The 26581-nt window shown below is 36.0% G+C and overlaps 1 protein-coding gene across 3 annotated transcripts in view; it reads left to right on the top strand.

The window, feature by feature from the left end:
* The first annotated feature begins 5275 nt into the window (after positions 1–5275).
* The window catches only part of LOC112013726 (protein FORGETTER 1), a 61497-nt gene continuing 40191 nt past the window's right edge, over positions 5276–26581 (top strand). For 2 of the 3 annotated variants that reach the window (XM_065780390.1, XM_065780389.1), the window contains exons 1-22: positions 5277–6068; positions 8982–9047; positions 9181–9354; positions 9432–9562; positions 9763–9839; positions 13797–13978; positions 14106–14183; positions 14273–14405; positions 19734–19794; positions 20017–20098; positions 20923–21048; positions 21175–21318; positions 21426–21525; positions 21608–21739; positions 22187–22257; positions 22332–22504; positions 22620–22713; positions 24028–24125; positions 24223–24358; positions 24562–24668; positions 26216–26311; positions 26435–26522. In XM_065780390.1, coding sequence (XP_065636462.1) covers positions 5526–6068; positions 8982–9047; positions 9181–9354; positions 9432–9562; positions 9763–9839; positions 13797–13978; positions 14106–14183; positions 14273–14405; positions 19734–19794; positions 20017–20098; positions 20923–21048; positions 21175–21318; positions 21426–21525; positions 21608–21739; positions 22187–22257; positions 22332–22504; positions 22620–22713; positions 24028–24125; positions 24223–24358; positions 24562–24668; positions 26216–26311; positions 26435–26522 — 2892 coding nt within the window. In that variant the 5' untranslated portion in view covers positions 5277–5525. Of the gene's footprint in view, positions 6069–8981; positions 9048–9180; positions 9355–9431; positions 9563–9762; positions 9840–13796; positions 13979–14105; positions 14184–14272; positions 14406–19733; positions 19795–20016; positions 20099–20922; positions 21049–21174; positions 21319–21425; positions 21526–21607; positions 21740–22186; positions 22258–22331; positions 22505–22619; positions 22714–24027; positions 24126–24222; positions 24359–24561; positions 24669–26215; positions 26312–26434; positions 26523–26581 lie in introns of all 3 variants that reach the window. The other variant, XM_065780391.1, reaches the window with a different exon arrangement.

The raw sequence follows: 26581 nt of genomic DNA, 5'->3' as shown, positions 1-26581 counted from the left end.
CTGATTTTGTAAAAATGAGGCAGATGAATGAAAAGAGAGGGGAAAGAGAGACTTTCTTTTTTTGATAAGCAAACAAAAAGGGAGAGAGTGCATACGCATGATTCATGCATAAGTGCGCATGCTAGATCAGTGAGTGGGCCTATACGATTTTCAGGCCCTTTAAAATCATCAATTTGTGCGACAAACTCGTGAAAAACCCTGGAAAAGTGGTAAGAAATCTTCTATGAAAGGGGATATATATATATATATATATAATTTTTTTTTGATAAGAATGAAAGGTGATATTGAAATTTAACTAGGTTTCGTTATATCACCATATTCATGCATAAGTGCGCATGCTAGATCAGTGAGTGGGCCTATACGATTTTCAGGCCCTTTAAAATCATCAATTTGTGCGACAAACTCGTGAAAAACCCTGGAAAAGTGGTAAGAAATCTTCTATGAAAGGGGATATATATATATATATATATAATTTTTTTTTGATAAGAATGAAAGGTGATATTGAAATTTAACTAGGTTTCGTTATATCACCACCGCACTCCCTTGGTGTGATGATCACTCCACAACTATAAGTGCTTGTGGAGTGGGGGGGCAAGGGCCGGGGTTCAAGTTTCCAGGAGGGAGCTTCACACACATATACACTTAGATTAGGCTAGAATATAATTTTATCTTGTATAAAAAAACAACTAGGTTTCGTTATATCCAAAAATCATTGAATTGGGCTCATTAATAATAAACATTTTTTTTATATCTTGGTTTTACTCCCTCTAGCTCCTGGATATTTATGGCTTGTTTGGAAGTTTAGAAAGGGAGGAGAGTAGAGGGGAGTAGAGGGGAGGGGAGTAGTGGGGAGGAGAGTAGAGGAAAATAATTCCCCTCCACCTTGTTTGAATGTTTTTAAAATTAGTAAGGGGGAATGGAGTAATTAGTCATTCCCCTTGTGTAATTTTGTTAATATAATAATGGTAAATTAGGTAATTTACTTGGTCAATAGTTTATATACTCTACTCTCCTTCCAAATCTCTACAATTTGGGGGAATTAAAAATGGGGGGCTAGAGGGAGTTGAAACCCCTCCAAACCCCTCCCCCTCCTTTCTTAAAAAACTTCCAAACAAAATAATTAGATTACTCTCCCTCCCTCTACTCTACTTCCCCTCTTTTTTTAAACATCCAAACAGGCCATTAGTGAGTGATTAATTGAGCTTTGTTTTATTTGTCAGGGGGATGTGAATCTTGGTGTTGTTTAAAACTGTTCAGTTGTTTATATATTAACAGAGTGCAATCCATACTCGAGTATGGATAGGCAAAAGCAATAAATGTTCCCTAGTGCTTGGAAGACTTAACCATAATTTATTAGAAACATTACATGATGGACAGATGGAGTACTACAACATTGTTAGTGAATGTACAGCTTTTATTTCTTTTGTATACACACAATCATACTAAATTGAACAGTCAAATGGGACATTTAAAACAAAAAACTGAAGAAAAAGAATAGAAAGAAAGAAACGTGCAAAGGCAATTTCCCAATATAAGCACGAAATTCTACTATGCTCTATTCACAGTGGAAGTACCTCAACCGGTAGTTATAGTAACTACACAAGCAATATCTGTCCCCATACAGGCTCAAATATATATATATATATATATATTTTTTGAAGAGTTACAGGCTCAAATATTGAACTTGAGGATCTAATTTCTTTATTGGTTGCTTAGGGAATATAATAAAATGGACTTCTTATTTAATTTTTTTATTCATTGCTTTGAGGGAATCAAGACCTCCTAATTTAATAAAATGGACTTCTTTGAAGGAGTCAATATCTAGTCCCCATACAGGCTCAAATATTGAACTTGAAGATCTAATTTCTTTATTGGTTGCTTAGGGAATATGATAAAATGGCCTTCTTATTTAATTTCTTTATTCATTGCTTTGAGGGGATCAAGACCTCCTAATTTGATAAAATGGACTTCTTTGAAGGAGTCTAGATCTTTAAAGTAAAAATTTCACTTAATAATTGTAGTACTCCTTTCGTCCCATTTTTTTTGTCCTCTATTCCATTTTGATATGTCTCAACATATTGTCCTGTTTCTAATAATAAATATCATTAATTTACTAATGATTAAGCTAACATTTAAATTCAAAAGAAATTTATCTTTATCTCCTACAAGTAGACATGATTTATTTAAAGACTAACCTAACCATCAATCCTATCATTATTTGATTATCCAACTCTTAAAAAAATATAGGCAAATAACATAAGCAAGCCATATAACCATATATGTATTCTTTTGAACTTTAACTAAACCAAATCAAGAGTATATAAAACATAACAATCTTGGTAAATCATATCTTAAGTTGAAGATTATATAGAACCTTTGGAAGAAGAGGTAAAATAAATTGGTGCTTTTACTACTCTTTAAAAGAAGGCTAACCAAATTGCATGCATATAGATTTCTTTTGGAAGTTTTCTATTAATCCCAATTTGGGGTTGAGGCTTTTCTCCATCATGAAAAAAAGGCAAGAGTGAGATGAATGGAAAATTTTGACATTAAAAAAAAAAAAAAAAAAAAATTTCTATGAAAGGGGATATATATATATATATATATATATTTTTTTTTTTTTCATAAGAATGAAAGGTGATATTGAAATTTAACTAGGTTTCGTTATATCCAAAAATCATTGAATTGGGCTCATTAATAATAAACATTTTTTTATATCTTGGTTTTCTCCTTAACTCCTGGAGATTTAGTGAGTGATTAATTGAGCTTTGTTTTATTTGTCAGGGGGATGTGAATCTTGGTGTTGTTTAAAACTGTTTAGTTGTTTATATATTAACAGAGTGCAATCCATACTCGAGTATGGATAGGCAAAAGCAATAAATGTTCCCTAGTGCTTGGAAGACTTAACCATAATTTATTAGAAACATTACATGATGGACAGATGGAGTACTACAACATTGTTAGTGAATGTACACCTTTTATTTCTTTTGTATACACACAATCATACTAAATTGAACAGTCAAATGAGACATCTAAAACAAAAAACTGAAGAAAAAGAATAGAAAGAAAGAAACGTGCAAAGGCAATTTCCCAATATAAGCATGAAATTCTACTATGCTCTATTCACAGTAGAAGTACCTCAACCGGTAGTTATAGTAACTACACAAGCAATATCTGTCCCCATACAGGCTCAAATATATATATATTTTTGAGAGATGCTACATCTACAACAATTTTACAATATTTTTACAACAAATCATAGGTGGTTAGTTATTATTGGTTTAAATTTGAAACTAATAGTAAGATTACTTTTTTGCCCTAACAATAATAACCAGTAACAACCTGCCACTTAGGATTTGTTGTAAAATTGTTGTAAAAATGTTGTAGACATAGCATTTCTCTATATTTTTTTTTTGAAGAGATACAAGCTCAAATATTGAACTTGAGGATCTAATTTCTTTATTGGTTGCTTAGGGAATATAATAAAATGGACTTCTTATTTAATTTTTTTATTCATTGCTTTGAGGGAATCAAGACCTCCTAATTTAATAAAATGGACTTCTTTGAAGGAGTCAATATCTAGTCCCCATACAGGCTCAAATATTGAACTTGAAGATCTAATTTCTTTATTGGTTGCTTAGGGAATATGATAAAATGGCCTTCTTATTTAATTTCTTTACTCATTGCTTTGAGGGGATCAAGACCTCCTAATTTGATAAAATGGACTTCTTTGAAGGAGTCTAGATCTTTAAAGTAAAAATTTCACTTAATAATTGTAGTACTCCCTCCGTCCCATTTTTTTTGTCCTCTATTCCATTTTGAGATGTCCCAAAATATTGTCCTGTTTCTAAAAATAAAAATCATTAATTTACTAATGTTCCTATTATACCCCTATTAATTTATTAATTCAATTTTTTAATAAATTTTTTTAAGGATAATTTTGGAAACTTATACATTTTTAAAAGGTAGACAAGACAATAAATGATGTTCCCTTAAAAAATTTGACTTTTCAAACAGGACAAAAAATTTGGGACGGAGGGAGTAATACTTTTCAGTCTAATTTATTATCTAACATTAAGCAATATAAATAGATAACTTACAAGATTAAGCTAACATTTAAATTCAAAAGAAATTTATCTTTATCTCCTACAAGTAGACATGATTTATTTAAAGACTAACCTAACCATCAATCCTATCATTATTTGATTATCCAACTCTTAAATAAAATATAGGCAAATAACATAAGCAAGCCATATAACCATATATGTATTCTTCTGAACTTTAACTAAACCAAATCAAGAGTATATAAAACATAACAATCTTGGTAAATCATATCTTAAGTTGAAGATTATATAGAACCTTTGGAAGAAGAGGTAAAATAAATTGGTGCTTTTACTACTCTTTAAAAGAAGGCTAACCAAATTGCATGCATATAGATTTCTTTTGGAAGTTTTCTATTAATCGCAATTTGGGGTTGAGGCTTTTCTCCATCATGAAAAAAAGGCAAGAGTGAGATGAATGGAAAATTTTGACATTAAAAAAAAAAAAAAAAAAAACCTTTGAGCGCACGCATAGTGTGTGTGATGATGAGGCTAGTATAAATTACGGGTGATTTATATGTAATTTGTAGGATTGTAAATAAGCCGAGTTTTATCAAGTATTGAATGTTTAAACTTAGCTTAAGCTTGAGCTTGGCTTGACTTAATTCATTAGTCAAGCCAAGCTAGGGCTCAATATCAAACTTTTGAGCATGAAATTTAATACAAGTACATTAATGATTGTTGAGTTCATTTGATTTAGACACGTGGTCTTAACTACCAATTAAGCAAAGATTTAGTAAGATTTTAATTTAGTTCATTTTCCACGCTCATATCAAGCTATATTACTAAGCCAAATAAACCAGCCAAAACTTGGCTTGTTGTTTATTGAGATCTCTGTTGTTCACGAGCACGTTCATGCACATTTTTTTTTAAAGTTTGACTTGTTTATTAAACAAACCTAAAATTAAAGCTCAAATTTGGTTTGTTTATAAAAAGTAAACACAAACACACTTTTTATTGAGTTGTTTATAAGCAGTTTAACTTATTTTCAGCACTAGTAATTTGCCCTAATATTTTAGTTTTATTAATTTATTTATAAAGATTAAAAAGGAAAGAAAAGGAAAGGAGAGGAATAATGATCACGTGGAAATGTCACGTGAGCATAGAGAGTGCATACTGTTAGCAGTTAAAAGGCGAGAGAATGATCCATTTCAAACGTCACAGGTCTCATTTTTGGTTAAGCCCAAATACAATTCAATACTACAAAGAAAGAGAGACAAAAAAAAAAACACGAAGCGCCAACGCCAACGAAGACGAAAGAAAGCAAAAAAAAGAAAATCCCCAAACCCTCTTCGCGCCCTAACCTCCTGTTTATTCCTATACACAACACTACACACTCTCTCTTTCTCTCTCTCCACTCTACAGCATCATTGCATTTCTGAGTGTGAGAGAGAAAGAGAGTGATCGTTCCGGAGTCACTCAATTATGAGTCAGCCTCCTCCGCCAATCGCTCCGGCGCCGCCGCCGTCTACCGTCGGAGGAGGCGGAGTCCAGGTTCGATGCGCCGGTTGCAAACTGATCTTGACGGTGGCGCCTGGCGTGACGGAGTTCGTGTGTCCGACTTGTCAATTGCCTCAGATGCTTCCTCCGGAGCTCATGAAAGTCCAATTCAAGACCGCCGCCTCCGCCGCCACCACGACGACGCCGCCTCCACCGCAGCTGCCTCCTCCTCCTCCTCCTGCGGTTCCTCCCTCTTACTCTCCGTCTCTGCCTCCGCCTCTGATTCTCCCCGCGCCTCCTTCGTCGCAGCCGCTGCAGCAACACGTGCCGGCGCACGGCATCGATCCGACGAAGATCCAGGTGCCATGCGCTCACTGCAAGGCCATTCTCAATGTCCCTCATGGCTTGGCCAGGTTCACTTGCCCTCAGTGCAACGTTGACCTCGCTGTCGATTTGTCCAAGCTCAAGCAGTTCTATCAACCTCGCCCGACTCCGACTCCGCCTCCGCCTCCCGAGGAAATCAACGAGGTTTTGCTCCTTTTCTCACTTTGAATTTCATTCAATTGATTAGGTTTTGTGACTGTCTTGTTTGCTACTGGTGCCAGTGCTAGTGCTAGTGTTACTATTGGTGGAATTGCTTAAATGATCGAATTGATTACATATATGGTTAATGTTATATGAGTTATTGACGAGGATGAATTGTATTTGGCGCGAGATGATGTACATTGTTTGATTGATGCAGATCAACATGTATTGCTTTCATGTTTATGTTGGTTATATTTATAATACTACAGCAACAACAAAGCCAAGTGTAGAGGTTTTTCTTAAATGATTGAATTGGTTACATATATGGTTATAATGTTAGAGTTATTGACGAGGATGAGTTGTGTTTGCTGTGGGAGGATGTGCATTGTTTGATCGATACAGATATGAATTTAGGATTCATTTCTTTATAATTGAAACGTTACTGATATCGTTTGAAAGATAAGAGAAGTTGTCATAAGGGAGGTTCTTACTTGACTAGGTGGGAAGATACCTGCGACATTGCATAGTGGGTCTCTTTGGAAGAATCATACTCTGCATACACCCTTAGCCACTGTTAGGACATACTTTTATAGTGTTTACACTTTGATGTAGGAGATGGTTCTTGTATTTGTTTTCGGCACGACAGATGGTGTGGGGATCATTCTTTGAAGGAGTTCTTTTTGGTTTTGTTTGAATGCTCCATTGCTAGAGAGGCATTGGTTGCTTCTATGCTGGTTAGATAGACCGTAGGGTAAATGAGGAGTCGGGATGTAATCGTTCTTTTTGATTTTAATGATTGGGAGTTTGGGGTGGTAGCTTCCTTCCTTATTCTTCTTTATTCAAATATCCCCTTGAGGAGAAGGCGGTGATATATTGAGTTGGAGGTTGAAAGGGAGTGGAGATTTTTATGTAAGTTCTTTTTATAATGCCTTAAGGGGTCCACATGTAGTGCCTTTTCCATGGAAGAGTATTTGGTGTGTTAAGACCCAAAAGAGGATCTCATTCTTATGGATGACGACTTGGGGGAGGATCCTTACGTGACAACCTCATTTTGTGAGGATATACGTTAGTAGTTTGATGTTGTATGTGTCAGTGTAGAAGGGAGATGGTGCATCATTTATTGTTACACTGCATTGTTGCATTTGATTTGTGGAGTTTCGTATTAAATGCAATGGATGTTACTGGAAAAAGTCCTTGATCTCTTGTGTGGTTGGAGGAATTGGGTCGATAAACTTTCCTCAAATACTTTGAACTTAGTGCTGTTATATTTGGTGTGGACATTATGGATGGAATGAAACCATTGTACGTTGGAGGATATGGAAACTTCGGTGACTCTTTTGATAGCATTGTTGCGTAGATCTTTCTATGAGTAGTCCCTTGCATGGGGTTTTACTAATAGTAATTCCATACCAGATTTTATTGAGTCACTACTCTTGTGTACATAATTTTCTTCTTGAACTTCTTCAGACTCCCTTGTGTCAAATTTTGTACATGCAGTCTTCATTCAATAAAAGAAGGCACATTAGTGTTAAGATTTTTCCCAATTTGTGAAATTGTATGCCATCACAAATTGGATTGCACTATATATTTATGTTAGAGGATAGGGTTTCATTTTCTGTATTTGGTCAATGGCTAAAGCACCTCATCTTAGTTTAATAAACGTGCTGGATACCCTTAAGAGAAATGCAAGAAATCCTCCCCCAAAACCGAAAGCTATTAGCAGTTATACAAGCGCCTGAATAGGTGATCCTCTTATTTGTTTAGCAATTTCAAACCTTCCCTTACATTTTCATTGATTCAGTTTTCTATTTTAAAAAAAAAAATTGCCATCAATCTTTACAACTCCAGGTTTTTCATGCTTGCTTTAGGAAAATTAGGAATTACCAATTTAAGTAATTAATTATCAAGGCAGTGGAGTCTCATCCCTTGTACCATACAAATCATTGCAACTTTTCATCACTCATTCAGAACTACACCCACGGCCAGGTTCCAACCAAGATAAAGCTATAGATTACACTAAGGGGATGCCTTCCTGCCAAGAATACTGCCAGGAATCTCTCATTTTCTACATAAAGCTTCATTAATCTCCGATTTATTGATGTTTCCTTATCATAAATTCTGACTTTAACTTTCCTCTTAATTGTTTGCATCATCAGCTCTTTACTTTTGGACTTGGCCTCCATGTGTTTTTGCATCCTCAGGGACCAGATATGGTAGACTGCTGCACCCAATTTTGCATGTTATCAGTTTTAGCCTTCAAGCTAACTAGACCCCAATCCAACAATGTACTCCATCCAGTTCAGGATTCTCAATTAAACAGCATCTCATAGCTTCTCTCCATATCCTGCCAGTTAAGCTGCATTGGAAGAATAGATGCTCTCTATCTTCCATATTACTTCTGCAGTAGACACACCTCATTTCACCTCGATTCTCCACTGAGCTAATTTGCCCCTTGTGGTAAGCCTGTTCCTCATAGCAAGCCAAAGAACAAAGGCATGCCTCGGAAATGTGAATGAAAACCATATAATTTTCCACCAATCACTTCAGGCAAGTTGGTCTGCCCCTAGTACCAATTGTCACCCCATGCAGCTTACTTTGTATAGCAACCAGATCCTCAGATCTTGTTGGTCTTCACAACCTAGTCTTAACCTTAGTGACACTTGATACCTTTGCTTCAATGTTGCTGGCAGCAAGGAGTCCTTAAAAGGTTCCTATTTTCAGTGATCCTCACGCTAATATCTGCTTTTAATTTGTGAAATTTGAATATGCCATCATCATTAATTGTTTAGGAAGACTTTTTCTTCTGATTGTATTTTATTCTAAAGTCATTTTAGTTTCCTTCCACCTACACTTCTGTTCTCCCTTTTTTTTTTTGATAAGTGCTTCTGTTCTCCCATTTACATTGTATTTTGTCAGGTAGCCATTGAAGTAGAGCGAGAAGAAGATGAAGGAGGCTTGGTGGGAGAGACGTTCACAGACTATGTGAGTGATTTGTTTTTCAAGACATAAGAACTGCTATTTGGGCATTTTCTCTCTTTTCTTATAGTGACTTGACATTTCAGTTGAAACTTTCAAACCAGTATTTCTGATGATTCTTGCATGAATCTTTTTGCAGCGCCCTCCAAAACTATCTATTGGCCCTCCCCATCCAGATCCTATTGTGGAGACATCATCCTTATCTGCAGTTCAGCCACCTGAGCCGACTTATGATCTAACAATCAAAGATGACTTGGAAAGCTCCAAAGCTTTGTCATGTTTGCAAATTGAGACATTGGTCTATGCTTGTCAGGTAGCTTTTATAAAACGCATGGTTATAATTCTTTGAATACTCCTTTACTTGTAAGATAATGTGAGTTTCCATGACAGAGACACCTCCAACACCTTCCCACCGGTACTAGGGCGGGATTCTTTGTCGGAGATGGAGCTGGTGTGGGTAAAGGCCGAACAATTGCAGGTTTAATATGGGAAAACTGGCACCATGGGAGGAGGAAATCATTGTACGTTTTCAGTTGCAATCTCTATGTGCATGCTTAGTTTCTTATCACATATATATATATATATATATATATTTTTTTTTTTAAACCTTCCCTTCCCCTTGGGAGGAAAGATAACTGCATATGCTGCTGGGCAGTACTTGAAATATATTTCAATTCGTGTTTTGTAATTATTTTTTCCTATATTCAATGATCTTACACAGGTGGATTTCTGTTGGTTCAGACTTGAAGTTTGATGCTAGAAGAGACTTGGATGATGTGGGAGCAAATTGTATTGAAGGTAAAAAAAAAAAATTGTAGTTATCTCCTGAAGTAATTTATATGACAATAGTTTGGGAGTTTTAGTATATAAAATATTCTCATTAGAGTGTTGTAATTCTGCAAATGTAAAGGCTTTATCAAGATTGGCATTACACTTAATAAATTTGAGGATGGGGTGGCGATTGAAAGTTACATGTGATGTGAGTTTCATGACTTATTCACTTTAGAGAAAAATAAAGAGATCCTCGTTAACAATTCCACACAATTTTAATTGTGGAGCACTGGGGAGTAATTGTAGCAATTATATTTAAGTAAAATTCTTTATATTAAATTGCATTTCAAGTATATTTTTTTGCATGGTTTCTCAGTGTATTTGGGGATTTTGAATTTTTTTGCTTGTTTGCTTTCTATATGGTTGCCTCATTTTGTTGTTTGATTTTGCTTGGTTTAATTCTTCACATGTAAGTGATCAATTTGTTAAAATAATTTCAAGAAGTCCCTTAAGCTCCTTGAGACCTTGTGACCCTGAATTAGCTGGTCGCTTGGGCACCCCAACATCAATCACCTTGAGACACTCCTGTTCCAAAGGCTGAAACAGAGCCAAACATTGAGCTTCTTGTTTCACGATAGGGAACCCCACCATGTTGCAGAAATTTTTCATCAATTGGGACACCCAGTTCGACGATGGTCTTGACTCCGTCACTTGAGTTCCTTTTGTAGAGTCCTGAACCAACACCAACTCTCTGAGATCATTAGGTTCCCATCGAGATAGAGGGTCACAGTCCAACACACAAAAATCTTTCTCTCCACTCCCACCACTATGGTCAGAACCTTCACTGGACTCCCACGGAAAGAGGTGAAGCCCAAAAACTAACTGAAAACCCCCAACAAAACCCATTGACCTTTGTTGCGTCCTATGAACATGGTGGTGACACCTCTGATCTTCCACATGATCTTCCCCTTCCACAAACTCATCTTCAACCCCATTACCCAAGTCAGAGAGAGGAGAAAATCGATTTTGAACCATAATCGCTGCTGTCGCTGAGCTACCCACCATAACATCGGTGGACCTAGAGTCACGATTGCCTAGCTCAAGTATTGACAGGGCTTTGGTTTCTCTAGATTGGGAGGAACATTTTGAGAATGTATCCCAAAGGGTGCTTCCTCATGTTATTTCAAACCACTGCCCACTTTTGTTGGAAGCTGGTGCTGTTCGACGTGGTTGGAGTGCCTTTAAATTTGAAAATATGTGGTTGAAAGTTGAGGGTTTTGTTGATAGAGTTCAGCATTGGTGAAATGGGTACAGTTTTGTGGGTTCACCAGGTTTTATTTTGGCTCAAAAAATGAGGGCTTTGAAAGCTAACTTAAAAAAATGGAATAGGGAGGAGTTTGGTGACTTGGCTCTTAGGAAAAAAAATTTGCTGACTGAACTGATGGGTTTAGAAGTGAGAGAGGAGTTGTTAGGGCTTTCGGGTGAGGATCAACTCCGTTGTATTCAACTCAAAGGAGATATAGAACAATTGGCTTTCCTTGAGGAAATTTCCTAGAGACAAAAGTCTCGGGCTTTGTATGTGAAGGAGGGAGATAATAATACTCGTTTCTTTCATAAATTAGCAAACTCTTATAGAAATGCTAATCATGTTAAGAGGATCGAGGTGGATGATATTCTTTATGAGGATAAGACGGAGATGCACTCTCAGTTAGTTATCTTCTATCTGGGACCACATAAGGAAATTGATTTGGGGCGCCCTACTACGGATGGTTTAGATTTTGCTTGTATTGTGAGGAGAGGTTGTCCTTAGAGAAGGAGTTCACGAAGGAGGAAGTTATCCAGGTCTTAAGGGAGATGGAGGGTGATAAAGCCTCTAGTCCTGATGGTTTCACCATGACTTTCTTGCACAATTGTTGGAGTGTTGTGGAAAAGGATGTCATGGATTTTTTTGATTTTTTTCATTGGCACTGTGTTTGAACGGTCCTTGAATGCTTCGTTTCTCACTTTAATCCCTAAGAAGTGTAATGCTGTTAACATTAAGGACTTCCACCCTATCAGTTTGGTGGGCAGTGTGTACAAGTTGTCGTCCAAGGTGTTGGTAAACAGGTTGAGGGCGGTTTTGGATAATCTCATCTCTAAGACTCAGAATTCTTTTGTTGGTGGAAGGCAGATTCTGGATTCAGTGCTCATTGCAAACGAGTTTCTAGATAGTAGGCTGAAGAGCCGGTTACTGGGGGTGGTTTGCAAGCTTGATATTGAAAAAGCATATGACCATGTTAACTGGGAGGCCTTGTTTTATTTGTTGGACCGGATGAGTTTTGGGTTGAAATGGAGGGGGTGGATTAAGGCTTGTGTTACTTCTGTCCGTTTTTCAGTCTTGGTAAATGGATCCCCTGAAGGTTTCTTTGGAAGTTCTCGTTGGTTGAGACAAGGTGACCCACTATCCCCTCTTTTGTTTCTCTTAATAATGGAGGTTTTAAGCAGAATTTTGAAGAAGACAGAGGAGAATAACCTTATTTGGGGTTTTCATGTGGGAGTAGTGAATTCGGTTGGTGTGTAGATTTCTCATTTGTTGCTTGTGGATGACATTATCTTATTTTGTGATGCCTTTAGGGATCAGTTGTTGTCCATTAGGTTGACGATGTCTTGTTTTTAGGCGTTTATGAGTTTAAAGGTTAATGTTGGGAAAAGTTAGATTGTCCCTGTTGGGAAGGTGAATAATCTAGTTGAATTGGCTAGTATTCTTCAATGTAGAGAGGGGAGTTTGCCTATGAAATATTTGGGAATGCCGTTGGGAACTTATTTTAAGACTGCTTCGATTTGGAATCTTATTTTGGAGAAGATGGAAAAGAAACTTTCAAGGTGGAATCGTCTCTATTTATCTAAGGGTGGTAGGTTCACATTACTATGGAGTACTCTTTCAAGTCTTCCAACGTACTTTCTATCTCTCTTCACTATTCCTAAAGCCGTGGTTGCTAGAATGGAATGTATTCAGAGGAATTTCCTTTGGGGATAATACCCTAAAAGATCTCTATCCTGAGCTCTATGTGTGTTCAGTTGTTAAGGATGCATGCATCTCTGAGGTTTTGTGGACTCCAGAAGGAGGTACTTTCAGAGTGTGGGACTAAAGGTTTTATAGAGTTTTTGAAGATTGGGAGCTAGCTGCATCTTACTCCCTACTTCAGCTTATCCATCCTTGTATTCCTCGGGGGGATAGGAGGGATACTCTTTGTTGGCGGCTCAAAGGAGATGGTAAGTTTGATACCCGATCTTATTACCAAGCAATTTAGGGTACTCCAAATTTTTTGTTTCCTTGGAAAGGTGTGTGGAAACCAAAGATTCCTAAGCGAGTGGCCTTCTTCTTGTGGATAGCTGTGCACAATAGGATTCTCACTTTGGATATTCTCATGCTTAGGGGTCGCCCTTTGGTAAATCGGTGTTGTATGTGTTGTGGTGATGGGGAATTGGTAGACCATCTTTTGCTTCATTGTCCTGTTACACATACCTTATGGTCCTTCATGCTTCAGGCTTTTGGTATACATTGGGTTATGCCAAGATCGATGGTGGGATTGTTATCTTGCTGGCATCAATGGCTTGGGAAGCATAACTCGAATATTTGGAATTTGATTCCAGGGTGCTTAATGTAGATTGTTTGGTTGGAACGAAATTGTCTTTCCTTTGAGAACATGGAGAACATGTTGGATGAGTTAAAGGTTTTATGTTAGTGCAGTCTTTTTGAGTGGGCTCGTTGGGGCATTACTGATTCTTTGTCTCTTTCAGAGTTTATGTTTTCCCGTGGATTATCTTTCTGATTTCCTTATCTTTTGTTTTGCTGTTTGTTTCTTCTGTTTCTTTTTGTTCATCATCATGAACAACTTGTACTTTTCATTTTTTCTCATTAATAACAGCTCTCTGATTACCTATTAAAAAAAATTATTGCTTTTATTCCTTGCCTGATTGCTATAATATATTTTATGTTTGTAGTGCATGCTTTGAACAAGCTGCCTTATTCTAAGCTTGATTCAAAGTCCGTTGGGGTCAAGGAGGGAGTTGTATTTTTGACATACAGCAGCCTCATAGCATCTTCTGAGAAAGGTCGGTCTCGTCTGCAGCAGCTTGCGCAGTGGTGTGCATCAGGATTTGATGGTCTTATCATATTTGATGAGGTACTAGACTTTTGTTCTTTGGAAATGTTATTTTTTAAGTTGTGTAACTGATGCAATTAAGTGCTCCAAGGTTTCAATATACTTTTTTTTTACCTTTCATTGCTAAGGGTCAATGGCTTCATTGTAGTGCCACAAAGCCAAAAATTTGGTACCAGAAGCTGGAAGTCAGCCAACACGTACGGGTGAAGCAGTTCTTGATCTGCAGGTTTGTCCTAAAAAACCTAGATGCAGGCAGATAATAGTAAAACTGGGTGTCCACTAACTCTTAAAATGTTCAAAATTTGAATATCACAGGCTCGACTTCCTGAAGCTCGTGTTGTTTATTGCTCAGCAACTGGTGCATCTGAACCACGCAATATGGGTTATATGGTCCGCCTTGGTCTTTGGGGAGCTGGAACAAGTTTCATAGATTTCCGTGATTTTCTGAGTGTGTTTTCTTGTCTCTTAAGTCATGCTATGCATAATTGTGCTATTTTTATTTATTTTATATTTATTGAATATACATCTTTACTCTCCTTTTTCCCCCTTACGCACCTTTTTTAGGGTTTTAACCAAATTGAATTTTCAACATGTTCCAAGCTCCTAGGCATTGGAGTACAAAGTCGCAAAAGGGCAGTTTCTGTAGCATCTTCAAGATCTTTTAAGTACACATGAGAGTTTCTCCAAAAAAAAAAAAAAAAAAAAAAGTACACATGAGACATCTCCTTTTTAATTTCATACCTCAGCCCACTCCTGAATCGAGCAATAGTCATAGGTTCACCTTCTACAACTTAAAACATAATAAATAATTTCTTCTATAGCTTTGCATAATCAATCACGTGCACTCACCTTGCTCAAGAGTATACAACCAATCAAGCAGAAAATCTTGAAGGTGTCATTGAAGAATTTTTCTCCAAGAGGCACCTTACCATCTTGCTAAGTCAATCCACTTGTATAGGATCTCCCATGATGTCAAAGCACTATGTTAAAGCACTATGTCAAATCTAACACAAGACGGAAGCTTGAATGGGCTCTGCTACCAATTTTGATGTAGTATCTTTAGAAACTTAGCACTAAATTATATTTCTTGTTGAGATCTTGAAAGGTTCTTTAACATGGGTTGATGTTTAAGGGTTTAGTTAATGAGAATACGGGATTTATTGATGACTTTTTGGTATTAAAGAATGACTTAAACATGAAATAAAGCAAGAACACTTGGAAATCATATTCTCAACTTAAATGGGTTGCTAGAATTTTATTAAAATCAATCTCACTATGAATTTTATTGATTACAATAAAGCCTTTATATTAGTGTTGGTAAAAGCGTGGGGTGCTCTTAAGCTCCAAGGCCTAGGCGCAAAGCACAAGTGCACACTTTATTGAAAAAATAATTTAATAAATTTAAAAATAATTATTAATGAGAAAGACAACAATCAAATGATCAAATTATCATATAAATTGAAATAAAACATTTTATATAATTTATATAACATTTATATAAGTTCTACTTTTGCAATGTTTGTGTTTTTAACACAAAAATTGTGAGTCAAGTCATTTTAATTTTTTGGATCAGCTAGATATGAATATTTCCATGAAACCTTTCTTAAATCTCCAATAGCCATAATTCCCTATGACTAATTACTAATAATAGTTAATAATATAATCACTTAATGACTATAAGATTATAAGAATTAGTCTGCTATGTTCAACATGAACTACTAAAGTAACTAAAAAATTATCACAAATTTATTATATCATACTCTTTTTTTTTTTTTTTCATGAATGAGCTAAGAATATTAGGAAATAACAGTTTGGTCATTTGTATCGGGCAGATATTTAAAAGGGAAAAAAATAGAAGAAGAAGAAGCTGGGTGGGTTACTGCTTTGGGGAGGAAAAACCAAGGAAAAAAAAAATAGAGAAGAACTAGGGGTTGTGGGTTTCAAGAGAAGTTACATTCAATTTTTTTTTTGGATAAGTCAGTTACACTAAAATTATGCCAAATCAATGGATTATATTAATAATGTCAAGATCCTGTAGTTTTAATTCAGTTTTGGTTGATTTTTGAAAAATATGAAAAAGGGTGAAAATCATGCTTTGGGCTTTTTGAAAAAGCGCAAAAAGCTGCTTCTTTGAATGCTCCTCGCTTTGGAGGCAAAAAGCACTAGAGCCTTGAGGCTTTGCAGTTAAGTGCACTTTTACCAACACTGCTTTATATAGGCTATTGTTAAATCCTTTCTTAGAAGGACTAGGATTCCTAACTAACCTATTCCTAGAAAGAAAGTGTTTAGTTACTGATTGTAGGAAATGTAAAACTTAATCATTTAATTAATTCAAATTTATTATATCATACTCTTTTTTTTTTTTTTTTTTTTCATGAATGAGCTAAGAATATTAGGAAATAACAGTCTGGTCATTTGTATCGGGCAGATATTTAAAAGGGAAAAAAATAGAAGAAGAAGAAGCTGGGTGGGTTACTGCTTTGGGGAGGAAAAACCAAGGAAAAAAAAAAAAATAGAGAAGATTTAGGGGTTGTGGGTTTCAAGAGAAGTTACATTCAAATTTTTTTTTTTGGATAAGTCAGTTACACTAAAATTATGCCAAATCAATGGATTATATTAATAATGTCAAGATCCTGTAGTTTTAATTCAGTTTTGGTTGATTTTTGAAAAATATGAAAAAGGGTGAAAATCATGCTTTGGGCTTTTTGAAAAAGCGCAAAAAGCTGCTTCTTTGAATGCTCCTCGCTTTGGAGGCAAAAAGCACCAGAGCCTTGAGGCTTTGCAGTTAAGTGCACTTTTACCAACACTGCTTTATATAGGCTATTGTTAAATCCTTTCTTAGAAGGACTAGGATTCCTAACTAACCTATTCCTAGAAAGAAAGTGTTTAGTTACTGATTGTAGGAAATGTAAAACTTAATCATTTAATTAATATTCTAACCCTCTCCTCTCACGTGTGGGCCCAAACTCTATCTTAATTAGTGGGGCCCAACATGTGGGATTTAATATTTTAAATGAGAGGTAGAGTGGAGAAAGAGATCAAACTTAGGATCTCCTGATCTGATACGATAATAAATTGCCGATTGTTCTAAAAGCTTAAATTTTTAATAAATTGTAAATTTAATCATTTAACCATAATTCTAACTTGATAAATTATCGATTGTCCCAAAAGTTTAATTTTCTTTAGAAAAATTTTCAAATGTGAGACAATTTGTTAAAATAGTTTTAAGGGCGCCTTCAAGCTCTTTTATGATTTAAGGGGTAATTACACTCTACCACCCCAAATGGCCTAAGCTATATCCCAATTACACTTACCACCCTGAATTTTCAGAATGCACAATTACCACCCTAAATTATAACTCGTGTTTCACTTTGTATCTTACAGTCAATTGGGCTGTTAACTTGAACAAAAAAGCATGTCACATGCCACTTACGCGACCTCTACATATGTGGCACCACATGAAAAGACTGAATCACCTCTCTTCAATCCCTTAAAACAAAAACAATGTTTACATGGCACTACAAGAGTTAAATTTGTTAAATGATTTTGTTTTAAGGGATTGGAGAAGGAAAATTTGGTCTTTTCATGTTGTGGCACATTTGCAAAGGTTACATGAGTCACGCGTGACATGCTTTTTCGTTCAAGTTAACAGCCAATTGATGGTAGGTTGCAAAGTGAAATATAAGTTATAGTTTAGGGTGTTAATCATGCATTCTAAAAGTTCAGGGTGATAAGTGTAAATGAGGGTATAGTTTAGGGAGATAAAGTATGATTTCCCCTATATTTTACCATGTAATGATAATTCTAACTCTTTCCTTCATGTGTGGGCCCAAACTCCCATTTGATAAGTGAGGTTCAACATGTGAGATTTTTAACATTTTAAGTGAGAGGTAGAGTGGAGATAAAGATTGAATTCAAGACCTTTTGCTTTGATACTTTGTTAAGTTACCGATTGTCCCAAAAGTTCTTTTTTAATTAATACAATAAGTTGCTCTGATACTTTTGCTCTACCTTTTGTTTTTCATGAGGTAGCTCTTTGAATATACATCTTTTTACTTATAAAAAAAAAAACTTGTAAGCCAAATAGGGAAAGTACTCAAAACACAAAATAACTCATGGGCCTTTGGCATAACTAGGGAAAGGCCTTTCTTAAATACTGGGAACCTACCAAACTGCCCCTAATTTAGTAAAACTGAACCAACAACTTTCTAACATAAAGAAACTTAATACTAAGACTAAATAATAACTAAGTAGCCTATGAAAGGTGCCATGAAATCCCCACATCTAAACCAGACCACAAATATTGAATCCTTTGGTACATAATGTTATTTTTCCTTGAACTCTTTATTATTAGCATCATAGTTGCACAAAGTTGTACAGTATTGAATATCTTGTTCTTATAAATATAGTAGAGTGCTTCTCCTCCGTTCAGGTAGGCATTTTGTTAGCACTTAAGATCTTATTGAATATGTTTGCTAACTAGCATATACCCACATGACCCAAGCACTTCTAAACTTAAATGGGAATATCATTAGGTTCCATGGCTTTTCCCAACATTTTTATCCTCCTCAATGTGTCTTTAAACTCAGCTTTTCCCATTTTCATTTTTCACCCAAGTGCTTCTAAGGTTTCTATCCTCTATTGGCTTACTCAAATCACTCCAATCTCATGTGTCTCTTCAATTATAAAGTTTCTCATAATAATCTTTTCATCTCTCTTTAATTTCTTCCTTTACCAACACTATTTGATCTTCATCTTTAATGCACTTGGCACAATTCAAGTCTCTTGTTTTCATTTCTAATGTTTATGATAAGTTTGTTTTCGTTTCTGTTTGTCTTAGCAAACTTATATATATTTTTTTCTCCATCCTTTGTCCCTAACTTGCTATATAATTCATAGTAACTCTCAAATTTTTCCTCTTGGATAGGCTTCTTTGCTTCTTTTTTTGCCACTTTATATAATTTTGGCTTAAATATGCTTTTGGTCCTCAACTTAAATATGCCTCTTGTACTGTGTCTTGTTACTATCCTTTCCGTCATCTTATTGTCGAAATTGCTGCCATGGCTAATAGAATGCTTGTGTGTCACTTGATTATAGTCCGAAATGTGTGCATGTTATAAGTTTAAACAGAATCCCTGCTGCACGAGGCGTGCTTTAAGCTTGAAGCCCAGGTTTAGCACGTTATGGTGTCTCAGCAAGGCAACTTAAATGATGCCAGCCCGTGAAGTGTGAATATGGATATAGTGTATGGGTAGAATATGATATTGATATGATCATATTTGGATTACTAAACTATAACTGGAATGTCTGCATGTTTTAAATGTTAGAATACCCGTAGTTGCTGTTTACAATAACTTAATCATGCTAGCTTCTCTTATCTACTCTGTGTCATTCCTTTCCTTATCTATAATTCATTATTTAATTTGCCAGACAATTAATTGCTCAAGTGACAATCTCAATTGCAGTGTCATGTTGAAATACATGGCTTTAGTTGAAGCAGTTCATTGTATAAAGATATATGCATGCATCCATCATCCATGCACACCACACACTAGCACAAAATGCATCAATTCATTTACCATTTATTAATGAAGGTAAATAATATTTCATTTTTGGTTAATGGTTACTGTTCATACAATTTGTTTACACTCCCCCAAATCACTTTCGTTTTTTTTTTTTTTTTTTTAGTTTTTTTTTTTTAATGTCACTTTGTTAATGTCCTACTTAGACTAGTTAAAATTACACAGATCATTTTCTAAAAGAAATTTATTTGCAGATGCTCTTGAAAAGGGTGGTGTTGGAGCATTGGAACTTGTTGCCATGGACATGAAAGCAAGGTTATTTTTTTTTTGTAAAATTAAAGAAAATATTTTGTTTTGCTAATAATGGAATGTTGCTTTTAAATCTCTTCCCTATTCTTCTTTGCTAGATTACTTGAGCATTGAAATTAGTGACGGGACTGATTGTACTCCCCAAGTACACCGCTGGTGCACATGGGTGTTTTTTTTAATCAAATAAATTTTTTGTTACTTATCAAAAATATGTTCTCCACATGTCAGGGGGATGTATGTATGTCGTACACTTAGCTACAAAGGAGCAGAGTTTGAAGTTGTTGAAGCACCATTAGAAGATGAAATGATGGTATAAGGCACTAATTTGCTATATTGACACTGCATAAATAAAATCACTTTTTGTTGTATTAGTTGATATGTATATGTTTCCAATGCAAGCAACAGTTGTAGTTTGGTGTGTACATGCTTCATAATCTCAGTTTTTTGCCTTGGCTTAATGAAAATTAATGTTGGTACTTGGCCGTAATTCATAAAATTGCTCACATTGTTTGGTTGCTCTTGGGTGAGCTTATTTGGGTTGTAGTCCTTGATGTTGTTCTCCACCGCCCATCCCACACCACCAACACCACAACCAACCACCCCCCCCCGCCGCCGCTGGGGGAAAAATTGTTAATTGGTTAGACCTTGTGCTCAAGTTCTATCGGGCCCCCCTCAAGTAGGCCAGCCAAAGGAATGGAGGAGGCACTTTCGTGGAGATGCAACTTTAAATGCACACACGTACAGACATGCATGTTTGTCTGAATTCTGTTGCTGTGGGTGAAAAAGAGAGAAAATATTTGCAATATTATGATTGTGACCAGTGTAGTCGAAATTATACTAGTTGTCTGGTTTGAGCTTAAGGGATGGGAACTGCTGATTCCTACATGAATGTGCACGTGTTTTTTAAATGTTTTTTTGTGACTTTCTGTAGGCTTTGCTTCTTTTTTGCTGAGGTGTACTTTTTTTAATGATCATTGTGAACAACTAAATTCAATATCTCATATGAACGCATTTTAAACACTATAAAGCATTGTCCTTATTTATTTTCAATATTATATTCAATTTGTAATTTTCTTGTTTATTGAAATTTCTGTAGATCTCTAAAGTTTTATCATCCTACTTTGCTTTTCTTAGGAAATGTATAAAAAGGCTGCAGAGTTTTGGGCAGAGTTACGCGTGGAATTGCTGTCAGCAAGTGCGGTTCTTTCAAATGAGAAACCAAATAGTCAGTTGTGGCGATTATATTGGGCAAGCCATCAGGTATATGCCCTGCGGGGTCGTTGGTACTGGCTTTAATATTTTTGGCATTGTATTTGAATTTTTATTTCTTTTTCAAGTTCTTACTCCATTCACATAGTTGCTATGTTTCTCCATGTGCTGTTGTAGCGTTTCTTTAGACATATGTGTATGTCAGCTAAGGTGCCTGCTACTGTAAGACTAGCTAAGCAAGCATTGAATGAAGATAAGTGTGTGGTGATTGGCCTTCAGAGTACCGGAGAGGCACGGACTGAGGAAGCTGTGACAAAATATGTGCGTTTTGGTTTTGTGTTAGTTCTATGCGTCTACTACTAATCTATGTTTTTTGGATTATTTGATATTCATATTTGAATGCTTTTTAATTCCTTGCCTTGAACTAGGGTCTTGAACTAGATGATTTTATTTCGGGACCTCGAGAACTATTGCTAAAATTTGTGGAGGAAAATTATCCTTTGCCAGAAAAGCCTGAACCTCTCCCAGGCATGTAGTTGGTTATCTAGAGCTTTTTTTGTATCTTTCATAAGTCTTCATAACTGAGCATTGCTTTCTTATTATATCATAGGAGAGGAAAGTGTAAAGGAGCTTCAACGGAAAAGACACTCAGCGACTCCCGGTGTCTCAATAAAAGGGAGGGTTAGGAAAGTTGCAAAATGGAAACCTGCAAGTGATGGTGAAAGTGATGAAGAATCTGATAGTGAGTTTACTAGACACTGTTGGATCTGTTGCATTTATCTATCAACTACCTTCTCTTTTGTACTATAAAGCTTTTGCAAATCAGATTTTATTTATTTGTATTTGACTTGCAAACTTGGTGTGCCATTACCCGACCTTGACCTTCATCAATGTCTGACCTTTTTCGTGTCGGGAGGTTTCTCAATTGTTTTTTGTTTTCCTTATCTTTATCTTCCGCTGGACTCTTCATAGGGTGCATCACTTTTAGACTGTTTAGTTGGTGCAACAATTTTTTTGTCAATAATATCATTCATAATATATGTTTTACTTGGGTGTTACTGCTTTTGGTGTGGTGCATATTATCTGCTGAGACAAAAGTTGTGAACTTGTTGAAATACTTGCTTTCTTGTCACTAAGGTTTTTTTTTCCTTTGAATTCTTGTCACCAAGTTTCTGTTTAATCAATGCAGCTGATTCTGCTCATGAATCTACTGAATCTGATGATGAGTTTCAGATTTGCGATATTTGCAATCTTGAAGAGGTAATTTCTTTTGACATAACAAGCTGGTTTGAGAGTCTGCAATATGTTACTAATGATTAAATCCTTCCCTGCAGGATAGGAAGAAATTGCTTCAATGTTCCTGTTGTTCCCAACTGTTCCATCCTGCTTGTTTAGTCCCACCTGTCATGGAAATAGTAATTGGAGATTGGTCATGTCATTCATGCAAGGAAAAAACAGAAGAATATCTTCAAGCAAGACACGCCTATCTAACCGAACTTTTAAAGAGGTTTCCTATTTCAAGAGTTGTTCATCTTTGGAGGGTTTATGGGTCTGGGGGTGGTAATTTTTTAAGTTACAAATTGCTTAAGGCAGTGATGCATGTGTGTAAACCTTGGTCATAGGTATGAAGCGGCTATGGAGCGTAAGACCAAAATTTTGGAGATTATTCGTTCTTTGGGTCTTCCAAACAATCCTTTAGATGACATTATTGATCAGGTTGTGTCCACATGTCGTTATCATTTTCATGAATTGTTTACATTGTATTAGTATGAATATTTGTAGTTTTGTATGCATTCCATGGCTTTTCAAAAGTTTTCCAAAATTCTGCTGAAGAAGGATAGCTTCATGATTTTTTGGCATTGAGTTGAAACATGGCTATGACCAGTTATGGGCTTAATATAGAGACTGTTTTGCATATTGCATCTGCAGTCAACCTCTATGCTTGTGGTTTGGGAACCTGTGAAGATTGATGAGATGCTTCTTTGTATGATTGTATCTGACTTAATTATTCAACTTCCATTACTAAGCCAAGAACTGCAGTCAGCTGAAGTTAATGAATATGCAAAATGAGCTGCAGTTCTGAAATCAAGCAAGACTTTCCTAACCAGGGTTTGGTGTCATTGACCTGTGAAGTGGGATTTGAATTGGCAAACAAAGCAATATTGGCCAAGTGAATGCAGCAACATTTGGGATGAACATTTTCCAATATTCTGCCCTTGAGTATTATATTTAGTTCAGAGTTAATAGTTGAAGTCCTGTACCTAATAGCTGGCAGATGGGATGTGGCTTTCCTAGGTGACATTGTCGTGTAACTAACCCATGTTAAGTTTCAATACAAATAATAAAATATATTGAGTGTATGATTTGATATAGATTTTCACCATCAACTTGGGAGCTTATGTACATCCCTACAACCTCAACATCATAACAATACAGTAACAAGTGCATAATATTCACCATTGTACCAGTTGGGTCATAACAACTAGCTAGAAATGCTCACCATTTCCCTTGATTCCATTTCTAAGGAGTTCTTTTGTAGTAGTGGAAGTTAAAGCTGAGTAGGACAGAACTGAGGATACGGTGACTTTGAGTAAATGAGGGCATGCATGTTTAGTGAAAGAACCTTGTCTCAACTTGCTAGGTTCTGTTTTTCAGTCCTGAAAGACTAAGAACTGTGAACTTTATGTCTGTTTTTCCAGATTGAAGCCATTAGTTGAGTTGTGATACTGTTTTAACTTCCTGAGTCCTTTAAAAGCGCAACAGCTACTTTCTCGTTAACAAAGCCTATCTATGGGGGAGGTGACTACATTCTTTTAATATGGACAAGAGGGGAGGGAGAGTAAAAGGGGGGGGGGGGGTGATAATTTATTATTGTAATTTGTTGCCTCACATGTTAGTCTTTGTTCTTCTGTGCACTGTCAAACTTCACTGCTTTTTATAGTTGGACATTGGATCTGTTTAGTTGACAGTGGAATTCTGCTGCATCTAATGCTATTATCCTTGTTGACCATGCATGTAACTTTTATGCAGCTTGGAGGGCCTGAAAAAGTGTCAGAAATTACAGGGAGGCGAGGCATGCTTGTAAGGGCTGCTAGTGGAAAAGGTGTAACTTACCAGGCACGGAACACGTGAGTTTGAGCATCCTTTTCCTCACGGTTCTTCAGTTTTTTTTTTTTTTTTTTTTTTCATGGTGGCTAAAAGTTGCTATTTTGTATATTGCTTTAGAAAAGATGTCACAATGGAGATGGTCAACATGCACGAGAAGCAGCTCTTCATGGATGGTAAGAAATTGGTTGCCATCATTTCTGAAGCGGGGTCAGCTGGTGTTTCTTTGCAAGCAGATAGAAGAGCCACAAATCAGGTATGTTTATTTTGTGAAACTTTTCTCATATGCAGGGCATGGTTTTTCGACTACCTCATCTGCATGCTTACTGCAATTTTCTTCTTAGTAAGAACTGAATATAACATCCCTAGAGGATTCAGATATGTAATTTATTCGCCATTTTCTTTTCAAGCTGTTCCCTTTTCTCATTTTTTTTTCTTCATTTTACTATTTATTGACAGAAAAGAAGGGTGCATTTGACACTAGAACTTCCATGGAGTGCTGACCGAGCAATTCAACAGTTTGGAAGAACTCATCGGTCAAATCAAGCCTCAGCGCCTGAGTACAGGTTACTAAACGCCATATATTCAAATGATAGCTGCAATAGCTTGGCCTAGCAAAAAGAAAAAGAGAAAAGGCTACAAGAGCTTGTACTCTTTTAACTTTGCCCCAGAAATGGAAGAGAAAAGGCAACCTCTCTTTGACCTATGTCAAATGTGTGTGGTTGTGGAGGGTTTAGGGTTTAGGGTGGATCTAGGGTGTAGAATTGTTGATGAAAGGTTAGGATTCAAGATTGAGTATGGTTGTAGTAGAACAGAGAAGATTTGATTTAGGGTTGAAAAGAGCAAAAAAAAAAAAAACATAAGTCAATTTTTTTTCACAACCTGTTAACAGTTCTGTGAATAGTATTGCAAGGGAAAAAAAATCGAAGAGAAAAGGAAGGGAAAAAGATCAATAAGGCTAATGCGTCTCAATACTCAAAGCACTCAATATTTTATTGATCAACTGTATTTGAGTACAAAACTCATAGACCCTAACTCTAACTTCTTTTAGTAGAATGAGGACTTCTGCTTCAACTAGTAAACCAAATCCTAATTGAATTAATCCAAAGCCCACAGTTTTGGAGATATTTGGACTGCTATCCCTCTTTGTATCTTGTGGGTTATCTGGAAGGAACGGAATAGCCACACTTTCGAAGGCATGGAACCATCTATTGCGAATTTGAAGCTCAGTTTTTAAGTACTTTCTATGTGTGGATGGCTACTTTAAGTGGTCATTCTTAATTTCTTGATTGCCTTACTTTTCACTGATTTTGATTCACCTTCAGTATTTATCCTGTGTACTGCTTGGTGCTTTTGTCCTTTTCAATTATTAAAATTGTACTTGTCAAAAATGAAAACCCATGGCCCATAACTAAGGCCCATACCCAACAATTGTAGAATTACAAAAATACCCTTGACTCTAGAATGAACAAATAAAACATAAAATAAATTATAAACCCTAGTTAACCACTGTGGACACTTAGTCTTGGATTTTGCCTTAACCTTAGGCTTCCAAAGAGGATATTCTTTCTCTAACCATGTTATTTTTTTTATAAGTATTTCTCTAACCATGTTATGGTTATGCCATCCATTTGTCTCTTGACCATTACGTTTTACAACTTTCATGCTTGTTTCTCTTTTTACTAAACGTGATCTCTATGTACTCTATTTTAGACTTAGGCTCAGTCCTTTAGATTTTAAAGTACCCCTCTATATTTCTTACTTGGTGTTGACTACGCGACTAATTTCATCCACTAAAACTATACTGTCCTCAAAAAAGCATACACTAAGGGACTTCAACTTGAAAGTGTAGTAAGTTCATTCATAATCAACACAAGGAATTCTTGATGCAATCCTATTGTGATAGGAAACTCACTTGTGACATCTCCACTTGTTCTCACGCTTGTTACAACTCCGTTAACTACAAAATCCTTATACCCCAGTAATGCTTTTGCCAATTTGAATTAGTTGAGACAGTTGCAAATGGTTGCCACATTCAACGTAGTTGTCTTTGATGATTTATGGAGTTTTTGAATTTGTTTGACAAATTAATTTTTACTCCTATGCTTTGCAGGCTACTCTTCACTAATCTAGGCGGAGAGCGCAGATTTGCATCAATTGTTGCCAAGAGATTAGCAACTCTTGGTGCTTTAACACAGGGAGACCGCAGGCAAGTTGGATTTGTTCTGATATTTTGGTTATGAAAGCACTATGTGAATTCAATTTATAAAAAAAAAACTTATTCGTGAACCCACTGAATCCTGTGCATTATATGTGGTTGAATACGTTGCAGGGCAGGGCCACATTTGAATGCTTATAATTATGATAGTGCTTATGGAAAGAGGGCCCTTGTAGTGATGTATAAAGGAATAATGGAGCAGGTTCTTATTTTATTTTATAGCATTTTCCTGACAATAATATCTCTCTTGCTCTCTTTGTG

This window comes from Quercus suber, unplaced genomic scaffold (genome assembly GCF_002906115.3).
Source record: "Quercus suber isolate HL8 unplaced genomic scaffold, Cork oak 2.0 scaffold_234, whole genome shotgun sequence".
Classification (NCBI taxonomy): domain Eukaryota; kingdom Viridiplantae; phylum Streptophyta; class Magnoliopsida; order Fagales; family Fagaceae; genus Quercus; species Quercus suber.
This window is presented reverse-complemented; position numbering and strand designations above follow the sequence as displayed.